The 16412-nt window shown below is 38.7% G+C and overlaps 1 protein-coding gene across 3 annotated transcripts in view; it reads right to left on the minus strand.

Moving 5' to 3' along the window:
- Positions 1-456: 456 nt before the first annotated feature.
- MCM9 (minichromosome maintenance 9 homologous recombination repair factor) overlaps positions 457-16412 on the minus strand; it is a 57563-nt gene continuing 41607 nt past the window's right edge. For 2 of the 3 annotated variants that reach the window (XM_074862369.1, XM_074862370.1), the window contains 6 exons: positions 14434-14608; positions 12378-12580; positions 11168-11371; positions 9627-9709; positions 4887-5032; positions 457-2686 (listed from right to left, as the gene is read on the minus strand). In XM_074862369.1, coding sequence (XP_074718470.1) covers positions 1120-2686; positions 4887-5032; positions 9627-9709; positions 11168-11371; positions 12378-12580; positions 14434-14608 — 2378 coding nt within the window. In that variant the 3' untranslated portion in view covers positions 457-1119. Of the gene's footprint in view, positions 2687-4886; positions 5033-6942; positions 7038-9626; positions 9710-11167; positions 11372-12377; positions 12581-14433; positions 14609-16412 lie in introns of those variants that run through there. The other variant, XM_074862371.1, reaches the window with a different exon arrangement.

Below are 16412 nucleotides of genomic sequence, written 5' to 3' on the forward strand. Positions count from 1 at the left end.
TTTATCTTGCAGGTAATAACAAGAATATTCTGTGGAGAATTCAAATACAGAAGAAACACACCAGGCAAGCCACAGAAAGAAATTTAAGGCTTACCTCTCTCTGTAAACATGTAATCCATTAGTAGATTAATTTCCCATTAGACAAATGAATGACATAGGATGCAGCATGTTACAGAAGATGAACTGCATATCAGATGCAGTACAACTCTAATCGCAATTAAAATAGTCAAGTAAACATTATCTGAGTCAGAACCAAGCTATACTAGGGTAGCTCTTCACCATGTTGCTAGGTTTGAAGTGTAGCTTATATGCCAGGGCTTAATGCCTGCATTAAAGTTACCCTGGTTACTGAGGACTCCCATTCAATCACCTGAAATTTGTTCTCTCTGCAGTGGAGAAATGCATGTTTATTACAGAGTTGGGTTTTGATAAAATGACCCAGAATACAGACACAGGTACCTGCACCAATGTATTTAAAACTGAATTTAAAAAAAAAAAGAAACGAAAAGCTCTCGATCCATGTCTTCAATATCCGCAGTGTGACAAGGAGCACAGTAATCAGAGATGCAGCAAAACTGTTTTGATACTGATCATACAGAAATACTTACCATAGCATGATGATAAATCACAATATTGCTAACTACGCTGAGACAAACAGCATATATAAATGAACAAAATATAATGACAGAGCTTTAGCATCATCATTTTTCTGAATTGGCATAGTCATTTGGAAGGACAATCTGAATCACATATAGTTCTAACCATTACATGAAATAAAGGATAACAGTCAATTAAGCCTGCTTTCCTGCAAGATTCACTATACTCTGGATATATGAACATAACCATACAAGTCTTCAGGTTACATCAGGTCAATCAAAAGAGTCAACTCTTTGTTAAGTAGTCTTGGGGAGAGTTTAGAAAACTAAAAGCCACATTAGGCCTGCATTATATGCAGTCCTTAGCTCATGTGAAGTATATGGCCCTTAAAGAAAGTATGTTCATTGGTATCAACAGAGGTCCAGGATGATTGTTTTTAAATGCTTTGTAAACTACAGATACAATTGATAGAAGGATGGAGATTCAGAAGAACTGCATCTTAAGTAATTTGGAGGATACATGTTACGTTCTTGGATTTTTCCTAACCTCTTCATCCCAATCAAAATCTAATGTAGCATCATCTAGCTCCGCTATTGAGAAGAGAGATTTCTGTGTGACCACACTGGCTTTACTGGCGTCTCCCAATGCAAAACTCTTCCTTCTGCTAGGATTGCTCACATGCACCTTCAGCAGTGGGCTATGTCTCTCCTTGCTAGTGTCAATCGTAATGGTAGGTGAGGTTTCCAATTTTGACTCAGGACATGATGCAAAAGAGAATGCTGACAGTTTGGCTAATGTGCTGGAGCGCACCTTCCCTGTGCTTGGGCCACCAAGCTTCTCTCCCCCCCTTTTCTTTTCAGTGGGTGGAGATGACACAGCATCAAAACTGACATCAGAGCATATTGTTGCACTTCCTCTAATCTCCTTCCCTAAGGCCTGACTCTGTTGCTCTTCTCTCCCTTTATTATCAACTGATCGTTTTTCCAAACTATTTTTTGCTAAGCGAGTTAATGTCATCTTGCATTTCTCAGGGGGGCAGCATTCTTCTGGCAGCTGCTCTCCCTGGAGCTGCTCTCCAGGCCTAAAAATAGTTCTACTCTGAAAAAGAGAAAATTCTTCATTTTTCTTCTCTGAAGAATGATCAAGTTTTGTCCTTGCTCTGAAAGAAAATTTAGCTAGTTTAGCTGCTGGAAGACTTTCACTGTCAAGGACTTCTGGCTCATGGGAACTTACTACCTTTGTTTCCTTCACTACTTGACCTTTACTTCGTTTTCTCATGGAAGATGTTGTAGTTTTGGCTGCTACAGATACACCATTCTCTCGTTCCCCTAGCACAGAATCTGCATCACTGGAAAGATCTGACAGACCAGATGCAGGTAATACTGAAGGAAGGTCCTTTGCCTCAGGGTCCTGTGTACTTGTAAAGAATCCATGTGATTTCTCTGTGTGCAGTCTCTGGCAGCTTTTAGAAACCCGTTGTGTAATAACTGAATCCTGCACACTAGCACTTGGTGATGTTGGGTCTAGAATATTTGCTTCTGAAGAAAAACAGTTGCGTTCTTCAGTCCTTTTCCTGCTTATCTTGGAAAGTTTGTCCTGTTCCAAAGGAGCATGTAGATTCACAGTTGCTAGTGACTCTCTCATTCCATTTCCCTTCCTTGGTATTGAAGCACTTCTCTCTTCAGAACAGGATGTTTTATAGAGGGTTTTTGAAGCCAAGTTATTTGGAGATATCTTGGGCACCGGAGACTTTTTCCGAAAAGTTTCTTCAGCATCAGCATTGCTCTCTTCCAGGCTGTCAAACCATGCCAGGCTGCCATCACCACCTCTTTTACTATTTCTAATCAAGTGTTTTGTATTTCTGTTATTAGCATGTGCTGGGTTGCACAAGGGTTCTAGATGTACATCCACTTCACAGTTGCCTTTGGGCAAAGAAGGCTGTGGCCTGGAGTTATTCTCTTGCTGATTTGAAGGTTCTGGCTGAGACATTTGCTTTGACTGTCCAGGTGTATCCTTGTTTGAGCATCTTGTAGTAGTACTGAAACTCGTCTCTTCAGGCTGCAGCTGGCATGAATTTTCCTTTTGTAATCTATGGAATGAAAAAAAAATAAGCAATAGTAATTTATTTTTCTTTTTTTTCTTTCTCTATTGTGTTAGTGATGCTTTATATGTATGAATGGTGAAAAGCTACAAACAATGTAGGTCACAAAAGTGCATTATTAAGTTTCACATACAGCTGTGAAAATTGGCATTGCAGTCTGTGATCTTTCAGCACCTTCCACAGTAAGTGGCAGCATTTAGTGTCCCCAACAGAAGATAGGCAGATGGACAGAGAAAGCAACCACCTAAACTTCATTTCCTTGGGAAACCAAACAGAAAAAATCCCAGACCCAAACAGCTTTGCACTACTTACAGCCACTGCTAGAGTCCCTTAGGGATTACATATTCTGTAAGTATATCTTCTAGAACAGGAGCCTCATTAGATTTTATCCTGAGCAAGGCAGAGTCTCAAACGAGTTATCAGAATGGAAAATCTAGGTTTTACTTGGAATAGTGGTTGCTGGTAGTTTTCTCTCACAAACACTATAGACTCAACATGTCAAAAACTCCACAATAGAGTGAAAGCATCTCAGATCACCTATAAAACTTAATTATCCCTGTCTGTGGCTATTAATATTCCCAGGGCCCTCCAAAACAACAGAGGTGCTAGAATAGAGGGTTCCCTCCAATCTCAGTATAGCTGATATTCTGTCTGTTGTACCTAAACGTATAATGTCCAAGGGAGATGACAGTGTTCTACTTTTTGCTAAATAGTGATTCTAACCATGAGTGAAGAGCAGCCATATTTCCCAAAAGTGACTGAATTAGTGTAGGTGAAATGATTCCTATGCATTATAAACAGTTTCTCTGATATATGAAAGACAAAACAGTATATTGACATGTATGTTTTAGAATCATTATTATCAGTATTTACTAATATGCTTATTCTTAAAATTTTGATGGAACATAGAAGAAATTATCTGACTCATCAAGAAGGGCTGAAAGATACATGCTTGTTTTATTGAAATATGGTTTAAGGGGAATGCATTGGACAAGTCTTCTAATACAGAATAGGTTGTTTTAAAGAGGACATTCATTTAGCATTCTCTAAGCTGCTTAAGAGGGGGAAGGAGAAATCAGCTTAATTTGCAGCATAGGGGATTCAGTGGGGTATTTGGAAAACCTTTATGAGCTTTAGGATGGAGCAATAATGGAACAGACTACCCAGTGGCAATGGAAAATCCTCTTCATTAGAAGGTCTCTGGAGCAGATAACACAAGCTCCTGCCAGGAAGGTCAAGCACAGACCTGATCCTGTCTTTGTATTTGATCTCCCATCCCATCCTACATTTCTATGATCCCTCTGTTTTAAAACTAGCTTTTGTCTGTCTGTTGGAGATATCCTACTTTCATCTGCTTTTATTGCCTCTGTGGCAAATATTTAAGATGTCCTTACTATGAGTTACAAAATAAGTCTGAAAAATATTTAAAGGAAAAAGTGTATTTTTCCGGCTGTTTCAATTAGCTTCCATAACATTAATCTTTTGTCTTCCTTTAACAGTAAGAAAGTATGAGTTTCTTTAGAGCATAATCTCATTTCAGGAAACAAATGTTATTTTTTTTGCATTTTATTTCTTTCTGACCCTAGTGTTCTCCTCTTAGCCTCAGTACATTAGAAGTTTTATATTAGTAACAGCAAATAGACTTTCCAAAGATTATTGCAGTGAGCTGAAAACTAGAGAAGAGACAGTGAAAATTCCAGTGTGTAAAAGAAAGAAAAATCACCCAAAAGAACAGAACTTTGATTCAGGCTTGTGTTTTCCTTTAACAGAAAGGGAAGGATGCTGACAAGCCCAACACAAAAGAAGGCTTAAAAAATATGAAGCGGATCTGCTGTATTTTACCAAGCAAGTAACAAAATGTTAGATTGAATTATTTGCTCAGCTACAGAATCTGGCACTTTGACCCTAAGAAGGTCTGCTGAAACTTATCTAAGCATAGAATTGAGATATGAATTGGGAACTGATAAAAATGTTCCTATATTCTTTGCAAATTCCATAACCCAGAGGGAGAAATGATCTTGTGATGATCTCAGAGTGCTACTTTAAAACAATCTCCCTGCTTATCCACGTCCTCTAACGAACAAGTCCCTTCCCAATGTCAGATTCTATTTTTAGACCCTCCCCAGATACTATTGTCAAACAATTCTTTTTCGCTATTGAATTATTTTATTAGTTTGCATATTAGAACCTGTCAAGTCTCTGTAGCTCTTTGTGCAGAAGATCTTGCAGTTCCAGTCGCTCCAATATGAGTTCACACTGTGTTCGGTACTGCACCATTGGATTTTCTGGAAATGAGGTGTGTAAAGCATTGATGCCTCCAAGAAGTGCACCCCCCTATGTCACCAAAGAGATTATAAAAAAATAGGAAGCTATTTTTATTATTCAGCAGCAAATTTAAACAGCAGAGACCATTTTATACAAAATTCTCCCTTAGATATTTTAAAGCTTAAGGTAGCAAATATTTACTGAGTAACTGTATTCACACAAGTAATCCTATTAGGTCCGCTCACACAGGCAAAGATGCTCATACACATAAAGCAATTATATGATCAAGCCTGCAGTTTACTCGTACTGGTTTATTTTTATTTGTACAAAAAATGGAAAGTCCACCTAAGGCTTGAGATCATGACTAAAAATAGAAATTAGGATTAAAAATGTTTTCCAAATACCTTGTAAAAATTCTGCCCACAAGAGCAACTTTTATAACTGCTAAAAATTTTCATTAGCTCTGCCTAATTATTTAAGTGGAAAGACCTGGGTATTAAGGCTTGTTAACGCAGGTTAAATTGACTGGCAAAAATATTTCTGAATGGCTCTTTAAGAGTAACTAACTATTCAGGAATAATTTCAGAGAGCAAGTGATTTTAATCTGGAACAATTTTGCTGTGCCTTGTGAAAATGAAGTAGTTTTTATTTGGAACAGAGCATCTGCACGAAGTGATTTGTTCCACAACAAAATAATCTAGAATAGCTCTGTAGTTAATTGCTCTTTCGAAAAAAAACCCCACACCCACAAACCCTCTATTTTGCCACAGATTAACCAGCATTTACCACTCCTGTCTAATCTATAAAACTCAATACAACTAATGAACAAGATGCATATCAAGTGTCATGAGAGCAATAGCAAAAGTCAACGGAGTCTCTAGAAGCAGAAACTGCTACATATGGCATCACATGGACCACACATTTTCATTTGTGGCAATTCCTGGTTCTTCCATTTTGAAATTTTAAAATTTTGTATTTAAGAAAAAAATATACATTGAAAAAACCATTATTCTGGTGGCTAATTAAAGCCCTCTAAAACTACACAGTGCCTAAACTAAGGCTGTCCATGCAACCATTAATGCATCCCACTGAAGTTATCACTTGGGCTTTTTTTCACGTATCACTTCAGGAACATGATAGATCTGTTCCACATAAAAGCATTAGTCTGTAGTCATGGAAAAGGCTGTTGCAGAACCTCTCTGCCGTATTTGTTTCAAGGACTGGAAGGTTCATAGTTAATGAGGCAGGGACTGTAGAAAGGAAGTCCAGTCTCTTGGTTAGGATAGTTAAAAGCAGCCAAGGAGAACTAGATTTTATCTCTGACACTAAGTTCCAGTTCTTGTGATTCAGAATAAGCCAGTTCAGCAAAGGTTTCAAAAGGTAATAAATCTGTAACTGGGATCCTGATGGGAGTGTGCACAGAAGGAAACTGCAGTCAACAGGAAATGTGCTCAAACACTTAACATGTTACTACACTGAAACTGGAGCCCTAACCTTCTCTCATGGGGTATGCTCCAGTGGACAATTTCTTCTGGATCATGTATAATTCAGCTCCAGATCACAGAACAGGAGTAGCACCATCCCATCACTTCACAAGGATTGTGTGAAGTGAATTGATATTTCTGAAATACTCACACTGGAGATCAATTCCACAGAAAAACACATGAAGAAATTGAGAATTCTACCTCTAGAACAGCAGGTAATAAACAAAGTATTGAGCAAAACACTGACAAAGTGTAGCTGCTTTTGGCTTGAGTACTATCAACCTGTGACCTAAGGATCCAATGGGAAAAAAAGGAATACATGATTATATATCTTGAGATATATGCCCAAGGGCTACAATTATGTCTTGCCCTGACTGACTTTTCAGCCATCACAATGAGCTGCTTTTAAATGTTCTTTCCTGTGTGTGAAATTCTAAGTAGGATGGGACTGAGTTTAAGGTATCTGTAAAGTTTCATTCCCGTGCTGGCGCTTACATCTCTGAGATATCTGCCCCTCTGAGACATCATTCTGAGTAGAGGAAGGTAGTCATATGACAAATCCACATGCTGTGGAACTGAGGGCAGAGGATCTAGAACAGAGAGAGAAAAAAGAAAGTATTACAGGGAAAGTTAGCAGAAAGGAAGAGTGCAAAAGTGCCTAAGAATGGGAAGACAAAATGTAAAAAGAGAGTAAAAGGAAAGGGATTGGAAAGGGATTGGAAAGGGAATAAACCAGATGAAAACATGACCAAGAGAAGGAGGGAGGCAATGTTAACAAAGACGAGATGAAGGCAAAGAAAAGATCAATGCGGGGGGGATTAGAATATGCTCACAAAGACAAAGTAGGAAAGAGAAAATAAGGGTGAATTAGAGGAGAAAACAAACAAAAACCCCCAATGAACAAGGTTGGCGATGAAAATGTGACAGTCCTTCCCAAGAGGGCTCACAAGAAATATCTGAACACTGACCTGAGAACTGTGGACTTTGATTTTATACTGGCAAGAATATGAATTTTTGTAGAAGTTGCAAAGACAGTGTTGAAGACGGAGTTTGCTGAGCTGAAAGCTGGCAGCCAGTCCTTCAAGAATGACAGTGGTACTTCCTCATTTACAACCTCACTCTACAGACTGACAATTAGGCAGGAAACACTGGATGTATCTATACATAAAGTTATTTTTTTTCTAGAGAAGGAATCAGTTTCTGAAAATAAACTTTTGACTGTTACTTCTATTTTTTTAATAAAACAAATAAATCACTTCCTTCAAAAAGAAACTGTTTCAGTGATTCATTTATACCTTCCAGGATGAAAGTAAAATTTGGCCTTAAATAGCAGATCTCAAATTTGCAGATTCCTAGAAAAAATGAACACATTTTCCTACTTGCTCATAAGAAGTGAAGAGTGAGGCAAATATGATGAGCATACCAACTACTCCCAGGTAGTCTTCTGTAGTCATAATTCAGGCAAAAATCTGACTGACTCTTATTAGACAGATGCTTGTTATGCAAACTGCAGCCCTTGAGGGCAGGGCTGTATAAATATGAAAACTGACCCACAGTTAAAAAAATTCTTTTACATTTATTCATGCTGATGAGGTAGAGATACAAAGATGACAATACACATTCATTATTATATACATACATTCTACTTTTTGATGTGTTATGAAAAAAAAATTAGTATTTCAGATTTCTTACATCCAGAACCTTATTGCTTTGAAACCACTGTCCCATCAAATTCCCATGTAGTTAATTACAGGTTTAATTACAGTTAATGAACACTTATGTGATATCTTTTGCTGTTTCAACTGGATACATTAGTACAGCTTCTTATTTTAACTTCGATGCAGTGCTGTCATTGAAAAGCTGAGCTCTTCAAAACAGTGCAAGATGAACTGCAGCAGACAGCGAAATAATCTTTTGCTACTTAATAAGGTCAGGCCCTGTAGTATTTTTGAGGCAAATTCCATTCGCAACACTGTACAGTAGATTATCCATGGCACAAACTGCAATTAGTCTCAACCCTCATTGAAAGAACAAGGGAGATCACAAGTGCCTACCTGCCATATGTGACTTTCTGCATCTATCCTGAAGAGCTTTATCTCCGAAAAAGGAGCATATCTACTCCTGCAAAGGTCTTTAAGGTCCATTGAGCTAACGGGTGCTATATAAAATTGTTTTTATTTAAAAATTATCAACCTATACAGAAACATAGGAAATGCCATTTTGGATTAGACCAGTCATCTGAGCAATGGAGTACACCATCTCTGGCAGAGCCAAACCCAAGTATTTCAGATGTGCTTAAAATCCCCATGCATAAAACTTTGGATAATCTGCTTACGGTAATTTTTCTTCTACTCCAAATCACGAAGATTTATTTCCCTTAAAAATATTCTATCTGAAGTAATAGTATCTCTATTATTTTCCACATTTCCATTAAAAAAGCCCCTATCAGATTCACATTCCTTTTATTAATTCTAAATGTGCTTTTTCTTTACACTCAACATCCTAATAATGTTACAGTAAACTAAAATCTAGCCTTCCACATTTTTTCAATGCCTTTTTACATAGAAACATTACACAAATCCACATAATTGGAACGCACAATTTTCAGTGCAACCAAAGTTCTGGACTTCCAAGGTTTCTCAGAGTAAAATTAGTCTTCTAGAAGTTCTGAGTTTTAGTATCACCACCAACATATTTTAAAATGATTTAATGGCAAAATAAAGTGTAGGTCTTGGCAACTGTTCGAAACTTGCTCCAAAAAATGTTTTGGTTCTCTCAGACCTAATTAATGAGTGACAAGATAACATCATGGAAGAAAAAGCCATCAGGGGCTATTAAACACAGCAATATAGACACAATTTCTCGCTCAACAGGTCTTTAAAATGTAGATTACCAAAAGTCAATAGTATGCCAAAACTTCACTAAGATTGCAAAGCTTATTAAAAAAAAGGTACCAGGCCTTTATCACCAATGCAAATTTTTCAGTATAATCTCTGTTGAAGGATTTTAATAATTAAGATGGACTAAAAATTACTTGTCAAGGTCTCTGATGACCTACTTCCCATCAGTCCATGGAACTCTCTCCAAAGAGACGAAGGGAGCTAGCATATACCTACATGATAAACTCAGTCCCTTAAATGTGGTGTTGCAGCAATGGCAATGGCTGCAACAAACCTTACCTGCATAGAAGATTCCATCACCGATACCACAGTTACAGCATCTTCCAGTGTCACAGTATCCCTAAACATCAACCGGGCATGAGCTATCAAAAATAAATGGGCATTGAAAGCAAGCGTTACCAAAGTCAAAAAGCCATTTTTTTGTACTAGAAGGGACATTTCTTCAGCTCGTCAAACACTCGTGTATAGGCCTAACTTCAACATGAACATAATCCCTTCGATTTTAGTGTCAATTTCAACAGGAATTGGAAGACACTACTTTACTAGTAAAGAATGTAATGTGACCTCCAGATCACGGTTACAGTGACAGTTTGAGTAAAGATGCTCAAAATGCTAGAGTTAAAAAATGTAAAGTGCTGGATATCACAACAAAGAGTGTGATATGAAACATCCTTATCTATATAGGTATGTGTCATCACCATAAAGTAAAAATTAAGTCTAGTTTTCATGACAGGTCTGAAAAGACTTGATTTCCTCTAACTGGGCCGTGTCACAAATTTACTATTCTTTAAAATACTTTTCTCTACAATAGCTTTATTTTTTCTTCCTTCCCAGTCAGCAAAACAAAACTGTTTTTTGTAAATGGCTATAATGCAAATAATTTACCACATGAAGCTCTCCTCCTAATTGGCTGTGAAAACACACATGGTTCTTGTTTAGCAAGAGTAAGGCAGGTTAATTAATACCATCTATGTAATACTTTGAAAGAACAAGATGCTACTAAAAGCCCCAATAATGTGAACGCATAAGAATGGAAGAAACACTGAATGTGAAAATAACCTGTGAAACCCTAAAAGTTAGGTATGTCTTTGACTTAAATATTTTTTCCCCCAAAATGAAGAACAAAATATAAACATCTGATGCAGGAAACACTGCATTGCTGACTGCCATAAAAAGCATAAAGACCATTTATGATTGCTATACAAAACCACTGTACATTCTTTTAAATTCATCCTGAAAATGTAATCCTCTGTTAAGACAGAGACCTACTGCCTTCTTTGGTTTTGTTCTTACAAATGAAATATGATTTGAACTCAGAGTTGGAAATGTTGAAGTCATATTGCAAAATATAGACTTGATTATTTATACTTAAGGAAAGAAAAATGTGTTATTTTTGATGTTATATTAATTTTAGGCTAGAAGCAAATACTTGACACCCTTCCTCAGGCTGAGTAGGATGGCAACCCAGGGCTCAAATGAAGTAAAGTAAATCCTGAGATTGCTTTTCATAAAGACACATAACTTCTGAGATTTTTCTCTCAAATGTGATTTCTTCCAGTGGTTTTAGTTTTTATTATGGGTGTGAGAATGGCCAAATTAAAACTCATTCTGATAATCTAAATGTAGCGCCCTTTCCCACATTCGAAATCTCCAACCCCAAGTCTCTTTAGATTATAGAAAGATAATACAATATAAGAATCACCTACCCCTACCTCTATGGAAAAGCTGCTACTCTGCTTACTGGCTATAATTATACTCCTGATCTATTCATTTTATAAAGGTTAATTGTTAGCCTAAAAATAAAATTGCCACAGCCTTACCTTCTGCAAGGCGTATCAAACTCTCTAATAAGCGAATGGTAGTTCGGGCAGCATTTCTGCAGTCACTCTGACGCTGCATTTGATAGTAGCGTACAAGGATCAGGTTACTCTCATTGGACAATTTTGGCTGTATACTTTTTATAAGGCAGAAGTAGGTTTTCATCTTTTCCATGCTCCAGAGCTTTTCTGATTTGCTTGGGCAACCTGTGTTACAATTGCTGAGTCAGTAATTCTATAACGACAAGCATGAAGCTTTTTCCTAAGAATTCCTGTTAAATAGAGAGGAGACTATAAAAGACACATTACTGTATTTTGGGGGCATGCTGGGTTGTCTGTACAGTAGTCCAAGGACTTGGTCCAATTCCAGTGTGGAATTTTACACACCATCCAATCCCTCCCCTATCAAAATCCACAGTAAAGCCTCCAGCAATTTCTACAGAACTGCTGTCAGACTCACTGCCCACCAGATGGTACAGTTAGTACTAAGTGCTCTAGTATTTCTTAAAATGTAAAATGCTACATGAATGTATGTACCTACTCTGGCCATTTTACCTACTTTGTAGGAGAAAAAAGCTTCCTGCCATATTGTGAACATTTTTTCCAGGGAAACATTTTGGGAAGGGAAGGAAGCTTAGCTGAAGAAGTTTCCTCCAACCACTTCTTCCCTATGGGGGATCAAAGCCACGTTCCTAAAGTGGATGGAGAAGAGGCTGGTTAAAATCAAACCACACCGCCTTCCCTAATTCCAGAGCACAGACCTCCTCATAGGGAATGCTATCATTTGTTCTTTGAGCCCTGCAGCACATGCAGCTCAGATTTGTTCTGTCTGAATTAAGTTTCCCCCTAATAGCACGTACAATTGCATAGTGTGTAGGATCTGCATATCAAGCAACGTAAAGACGCAAAATGGAAACTATCCACTTACTGAGCAGTCTGGGCTGAAATCTCTTGTAAATGATCACAGAGCAAAAGTATAGAGTTCTCAGCTCAACCCTATTAAATAATTAGTGATCTCTATCTTATTCCTACTTGAAAAACAATCATATCGCAGGAAACTACTATAGCAAAACTCTAGACACTGATTAATATAAAGACTCAAGAATAACAAACTGAACTGAAATGTGGGGAAATTAAAAAAAAAAAAAAACAACAAACCCCAAACAAAAACCAACCAAAAAACCACCTTATAATTTAAAGAGAGTACTCTTACCTTTATTTTGCAAGATGAAGGATGAAATGATGCGGTCCCATTCCTCGTTCTTTGTATCTAACAATACTAAGACCAGGTCAAATCTGCTCAACAGGGGACTGCCAAGAGCTATGTTGACAGACACAGACTCATTAGGGTCATAATGGCCTTTCGGGTTTGTTGCTGCCAGGATAGTTGTCCTTGTATTCAGCTTGCACACCAAGCTAGAGAAAAGTATGGTGAACATTATGGTTGAATTAAATTGGGTAGGGGAAATGATTCCAAAGTGCTAAAAATTATTACATTTTATTACATTTATAAAGAGCACGTCTTACCTTCAAAGAGTGTAAGAGCTAAACAATATACACAATATATAATATAAATATATGATATATACAGCGTTTCTCAGTCAGAGAATGGCAACTAGACAGAACGACGGTGACCATGATACCAAAAGTAACGAAGCAATATTGCTATGAGTAATCTCTATATACAGCTAAGCCCTTAAATGGTGAAAACCAACATAACTTTTCAGAAATAAATATTACTTTGCTCATTTATACAGTATAGAAACACTTCTTCATGATGGAAAGTAACATTCTAGCTTAATTCACATTTTAAGAAAGCAAAATAAAATGTAATATAAACGTATGTTTTATTCCTGTGTGTAAACATATTATGAATATGAACCCAACCAACCAATGATGGCAGCCATATCAACTGTTTCTCCAGGGACATAACCATTTTCCTGTCTTAACCATGCTATCCTGGCATGTGTTTTTATATGTGGGGAGAGATTATTTTTATTCTAGTAGTCCAAATGTAATCTTTTCGGTTAAGGCAGCAGCAGAAGTATTCTAACTTTGGTTTGTCACTGAGCTATTTCTAGTCAGCTCCTGAGCAACTGCTGCCTCACGTCCAAAGTTCTTCTGTAACTGAGGGGAAGGACCTCAGCTTTTCTATTAGCTTACACCCAATGGGAAAAAAACCCTTGTCTCCCATGCACCAAAATAAGACCTTAAATTAACAAAGTGCTTAACCTCTCTGTGCTAAGTTACTACTCAAAAAATCCTCATTATATGTAGTTCTTAAAAGTGAGCAACTGAGGCTGTATGTGCAAGTTAGCAAGCTGTGTTTTGGGGTCTACAAAACCCAACCAACTGCAACAAGGAACCTGGCTAAAATATGTCGCTATCGTACTAAGTAGATAGGACCATGTTGATTCCAAATATTTGTCCCCAGCTGCATTACTGGCAAAGGCTAGTAATCTCCCAAGTGAGAGCGACATTACTTGTTTGCTGTCTGCCACTGAGGGTAAAGAGAGCTTCAGTGGAGATGTTCGGAATGAAGAAAGGACATGATCAGTTACAGGAGCCAAGATGTGATTGGAGCAAGAGATGAGTTGAAGGTGACAAGGAGGAATGTGGAAAGGGTGATGCCTTTTGAGCACCAGAGATTTCAGAAATACCAGCCAGGAAATTATTTGGGCCTGGACAAGAGGTGCGTATGACTGACAGAATGAGATATGAGCTCAAAGATCAAAGTGGCAGGGGGGGGAATAGCAGATTTTACACACACTACTTTGAAAAAGAAAGCGAGGAACTTAAAGTAAGCAGGAGTTTATATTTATGCCATGCCCAACATATGAAATTCAGCAGCCTGAAAATCTCTTGGTCTTCTTTTGTTACCATGCAGTATTGCTGCATTTTGGAGAAATGAAGTCCTGCTTTCTGAGTTCCAATAAAAAATTCACAAAGTTCTTCAATTCACATGTGATTATTATGACCACTCACAGCAAAGGACAAGAAAAAAACCACCATCTCTTCTTAGGAAAGTGCCGTGGCCTACAGCGGTAGATCGAAAACCCAAGAGTGAAGAGGGTATGTATTTATTCTGATCACTTGCAACCTCTGGTCCAGTGCACTGTCCTTTGAAATGTTGACTTATACTGCTGAGAACAAAACTATTGAGTACAACAAAGAAATCAGATATATTTAATCAGCATGGCAAACCTCCCTCCAACGTCTGAGAGAATCATCTTACGTTGTTTTATCACATATATTAACATGCCACTTACCCTGCCTTTGCAACACTGATGGTTTGTTGCTCCATTGCTTCATGGATACTGGTTCTGTCATGTTCTTTGATACTATTGAACTCATCAATGCAACAAAGGCCTCCATCTGCAAGCACCAGTGCTCCAGCTTCCAAGTTCCACTCCCCAAAGTCCTTCACAGCAGTCACTGTCAAACCTGAAGAATCAATTACTTCAGTTGGTCTTTTCCTTAAAATGCAGGAGTGCACAAGAAAGGGACTCAGCGCAGTGGCTCATGCCACGGACAGAAGGCAAAACAGCACGTTAGCTCCACTGCCTACCTCTACCATGTAACTCACTTTACACCTATTGGTAAGAAATCCCACTAGTGTTCGGCCTGTTAGTCTGGATGTGTGGAGCAGATTCTGTTAAGCTTCCCATGTTCGATAGTGATTTGGTTTAGTGTTTTGTTAATTGAACAAAAGAGATTAGAGTAAGAAGACTAAATCTGCCAGGTCTAATTGAAAATTAGGGCATATGCAAGGATTGCAAAACTATGAAATGGACCCATTCAGCTCCTCCTCGCCATCAACTACTAAAACACACAAAAATTTTGGAGCTGCAAAAACAAAGTTTGGAAAAAAATATTACTTCAAGTGTTTTTTAACTCCTGGCCCCAGGAAGTGGAGACAAATTCTCACCTTAAACTAAGGCAATTAAATTTCTCTATGAGATTTTGGGTTCCTCTAAGCATTAAGAGAAAATGAAAATCCAAAGATGCCTAGGGATGAAATGGGGGGAAAAAAAAAAGTTCCCAACAAATCTACATATGATTCGACACTGGGAGCATGGCAGGTCAGAAACTGCACAACTGTGAAAATGGCCACTCATGATCATGTGCAGCTCCTTTCAGACTTTCTATTCCCCATTTCCCCGCTTCTTCTCTATCTTTAGCCCTCCTTTTTCATTCTAGTGTTCAGCTCAAAATATCCTAGTAGTTGACAAGCTGCGACCAGCCTAAAATCTCCTGGAATGCTATGGCAAAACTTGCCCAAGAATCCCGCCCCCCCAACTTCCCTCTGTTCAGGTAGGAGAGACTGCTGAGGCCTTCTCATTGCTGTGCAGCCCACCACAGCAGCCATTTGTTCCCAAATGGACAGCAAAAAGTTACTGGAAATATATGTTTCCTGATAACATAACATGTACTTCAGCTTGTTGTGAGGAATTTCCTCTATTGTGTCCAATCTTTTATGGTTTCCTGGACTCCACACTGAACAACTCAGGCAGTCGATCATATAGCAGAATTATAAAAAAGCAAAACGACCTCTAAAAGGTTATTTTATAAAGTGTCATCTACTTTCCAAACCTTGCATGGGCTTGGAGAACTTGGCTGAAGGCCAAGGGCCAGGCACTGCACTCTTGCCCACTGCAGATCTGGCAGCATTCTGCTCCCACCAGCAGGGCCTGGCCTTTCCATGCAAGTGGGAAGATGGCTCCTACGTGCCTTCCTGCTGTGCATCATTTCACTGCATTCAAGGGCAACCTGCAGGCATTGCTAGAGCCTGGCTGTGTATTTATTTCCACACAGAACCTCCTCTTGTAGGGAGGGTACACAAGTTGCACTCCACAAGCCCTGAGGACTGGTGCTACAGTGCTATGTCACTCCTCCCCATCCCTTGTGTGTGGCAGCCACAAGATGGCCTCCTCTATGGTCCTCCTGCTGCCGCACAAGATGGCCTCCTCTCTGGGCTTCCTGCTGCTGCACAGGGATATGTGTTGTTTCACCGTCTGTTAGGTACCTAAGCCTTTCTTTACAAACACAGGAATGGGATAGCTTTTTGACAGTCCAGCTGTGTAAAACAGACGCTCCCACCCCTCCACATGCCCCTCTGTGGGTGGCCTCTCCAGCAGCAGCGAGGTGGATTCACGGCAGAATCGAGGCCTGTGCAGCCAGCCTGTCCGCACACGGGGCGCACAGCACCTTTATTCTGGGTGCAGCCCGGCCAGTCAGGCACCCGCCG

Source organism: Strix uralensis, chromosome 3 (assembly GCF_047716275.1).
Source record: "Strix uralensis isolate ZFMK-TIS-50842 chromosome 3, bStrUra1, whole genome shotgun sequence".
NCBI classification, from domain to species: domain Eukaryota; kingdom Metazoa; phylum Chordata; class Aves; order Strigiformes; family Strigidae; genus Strix; species Strix uralensis.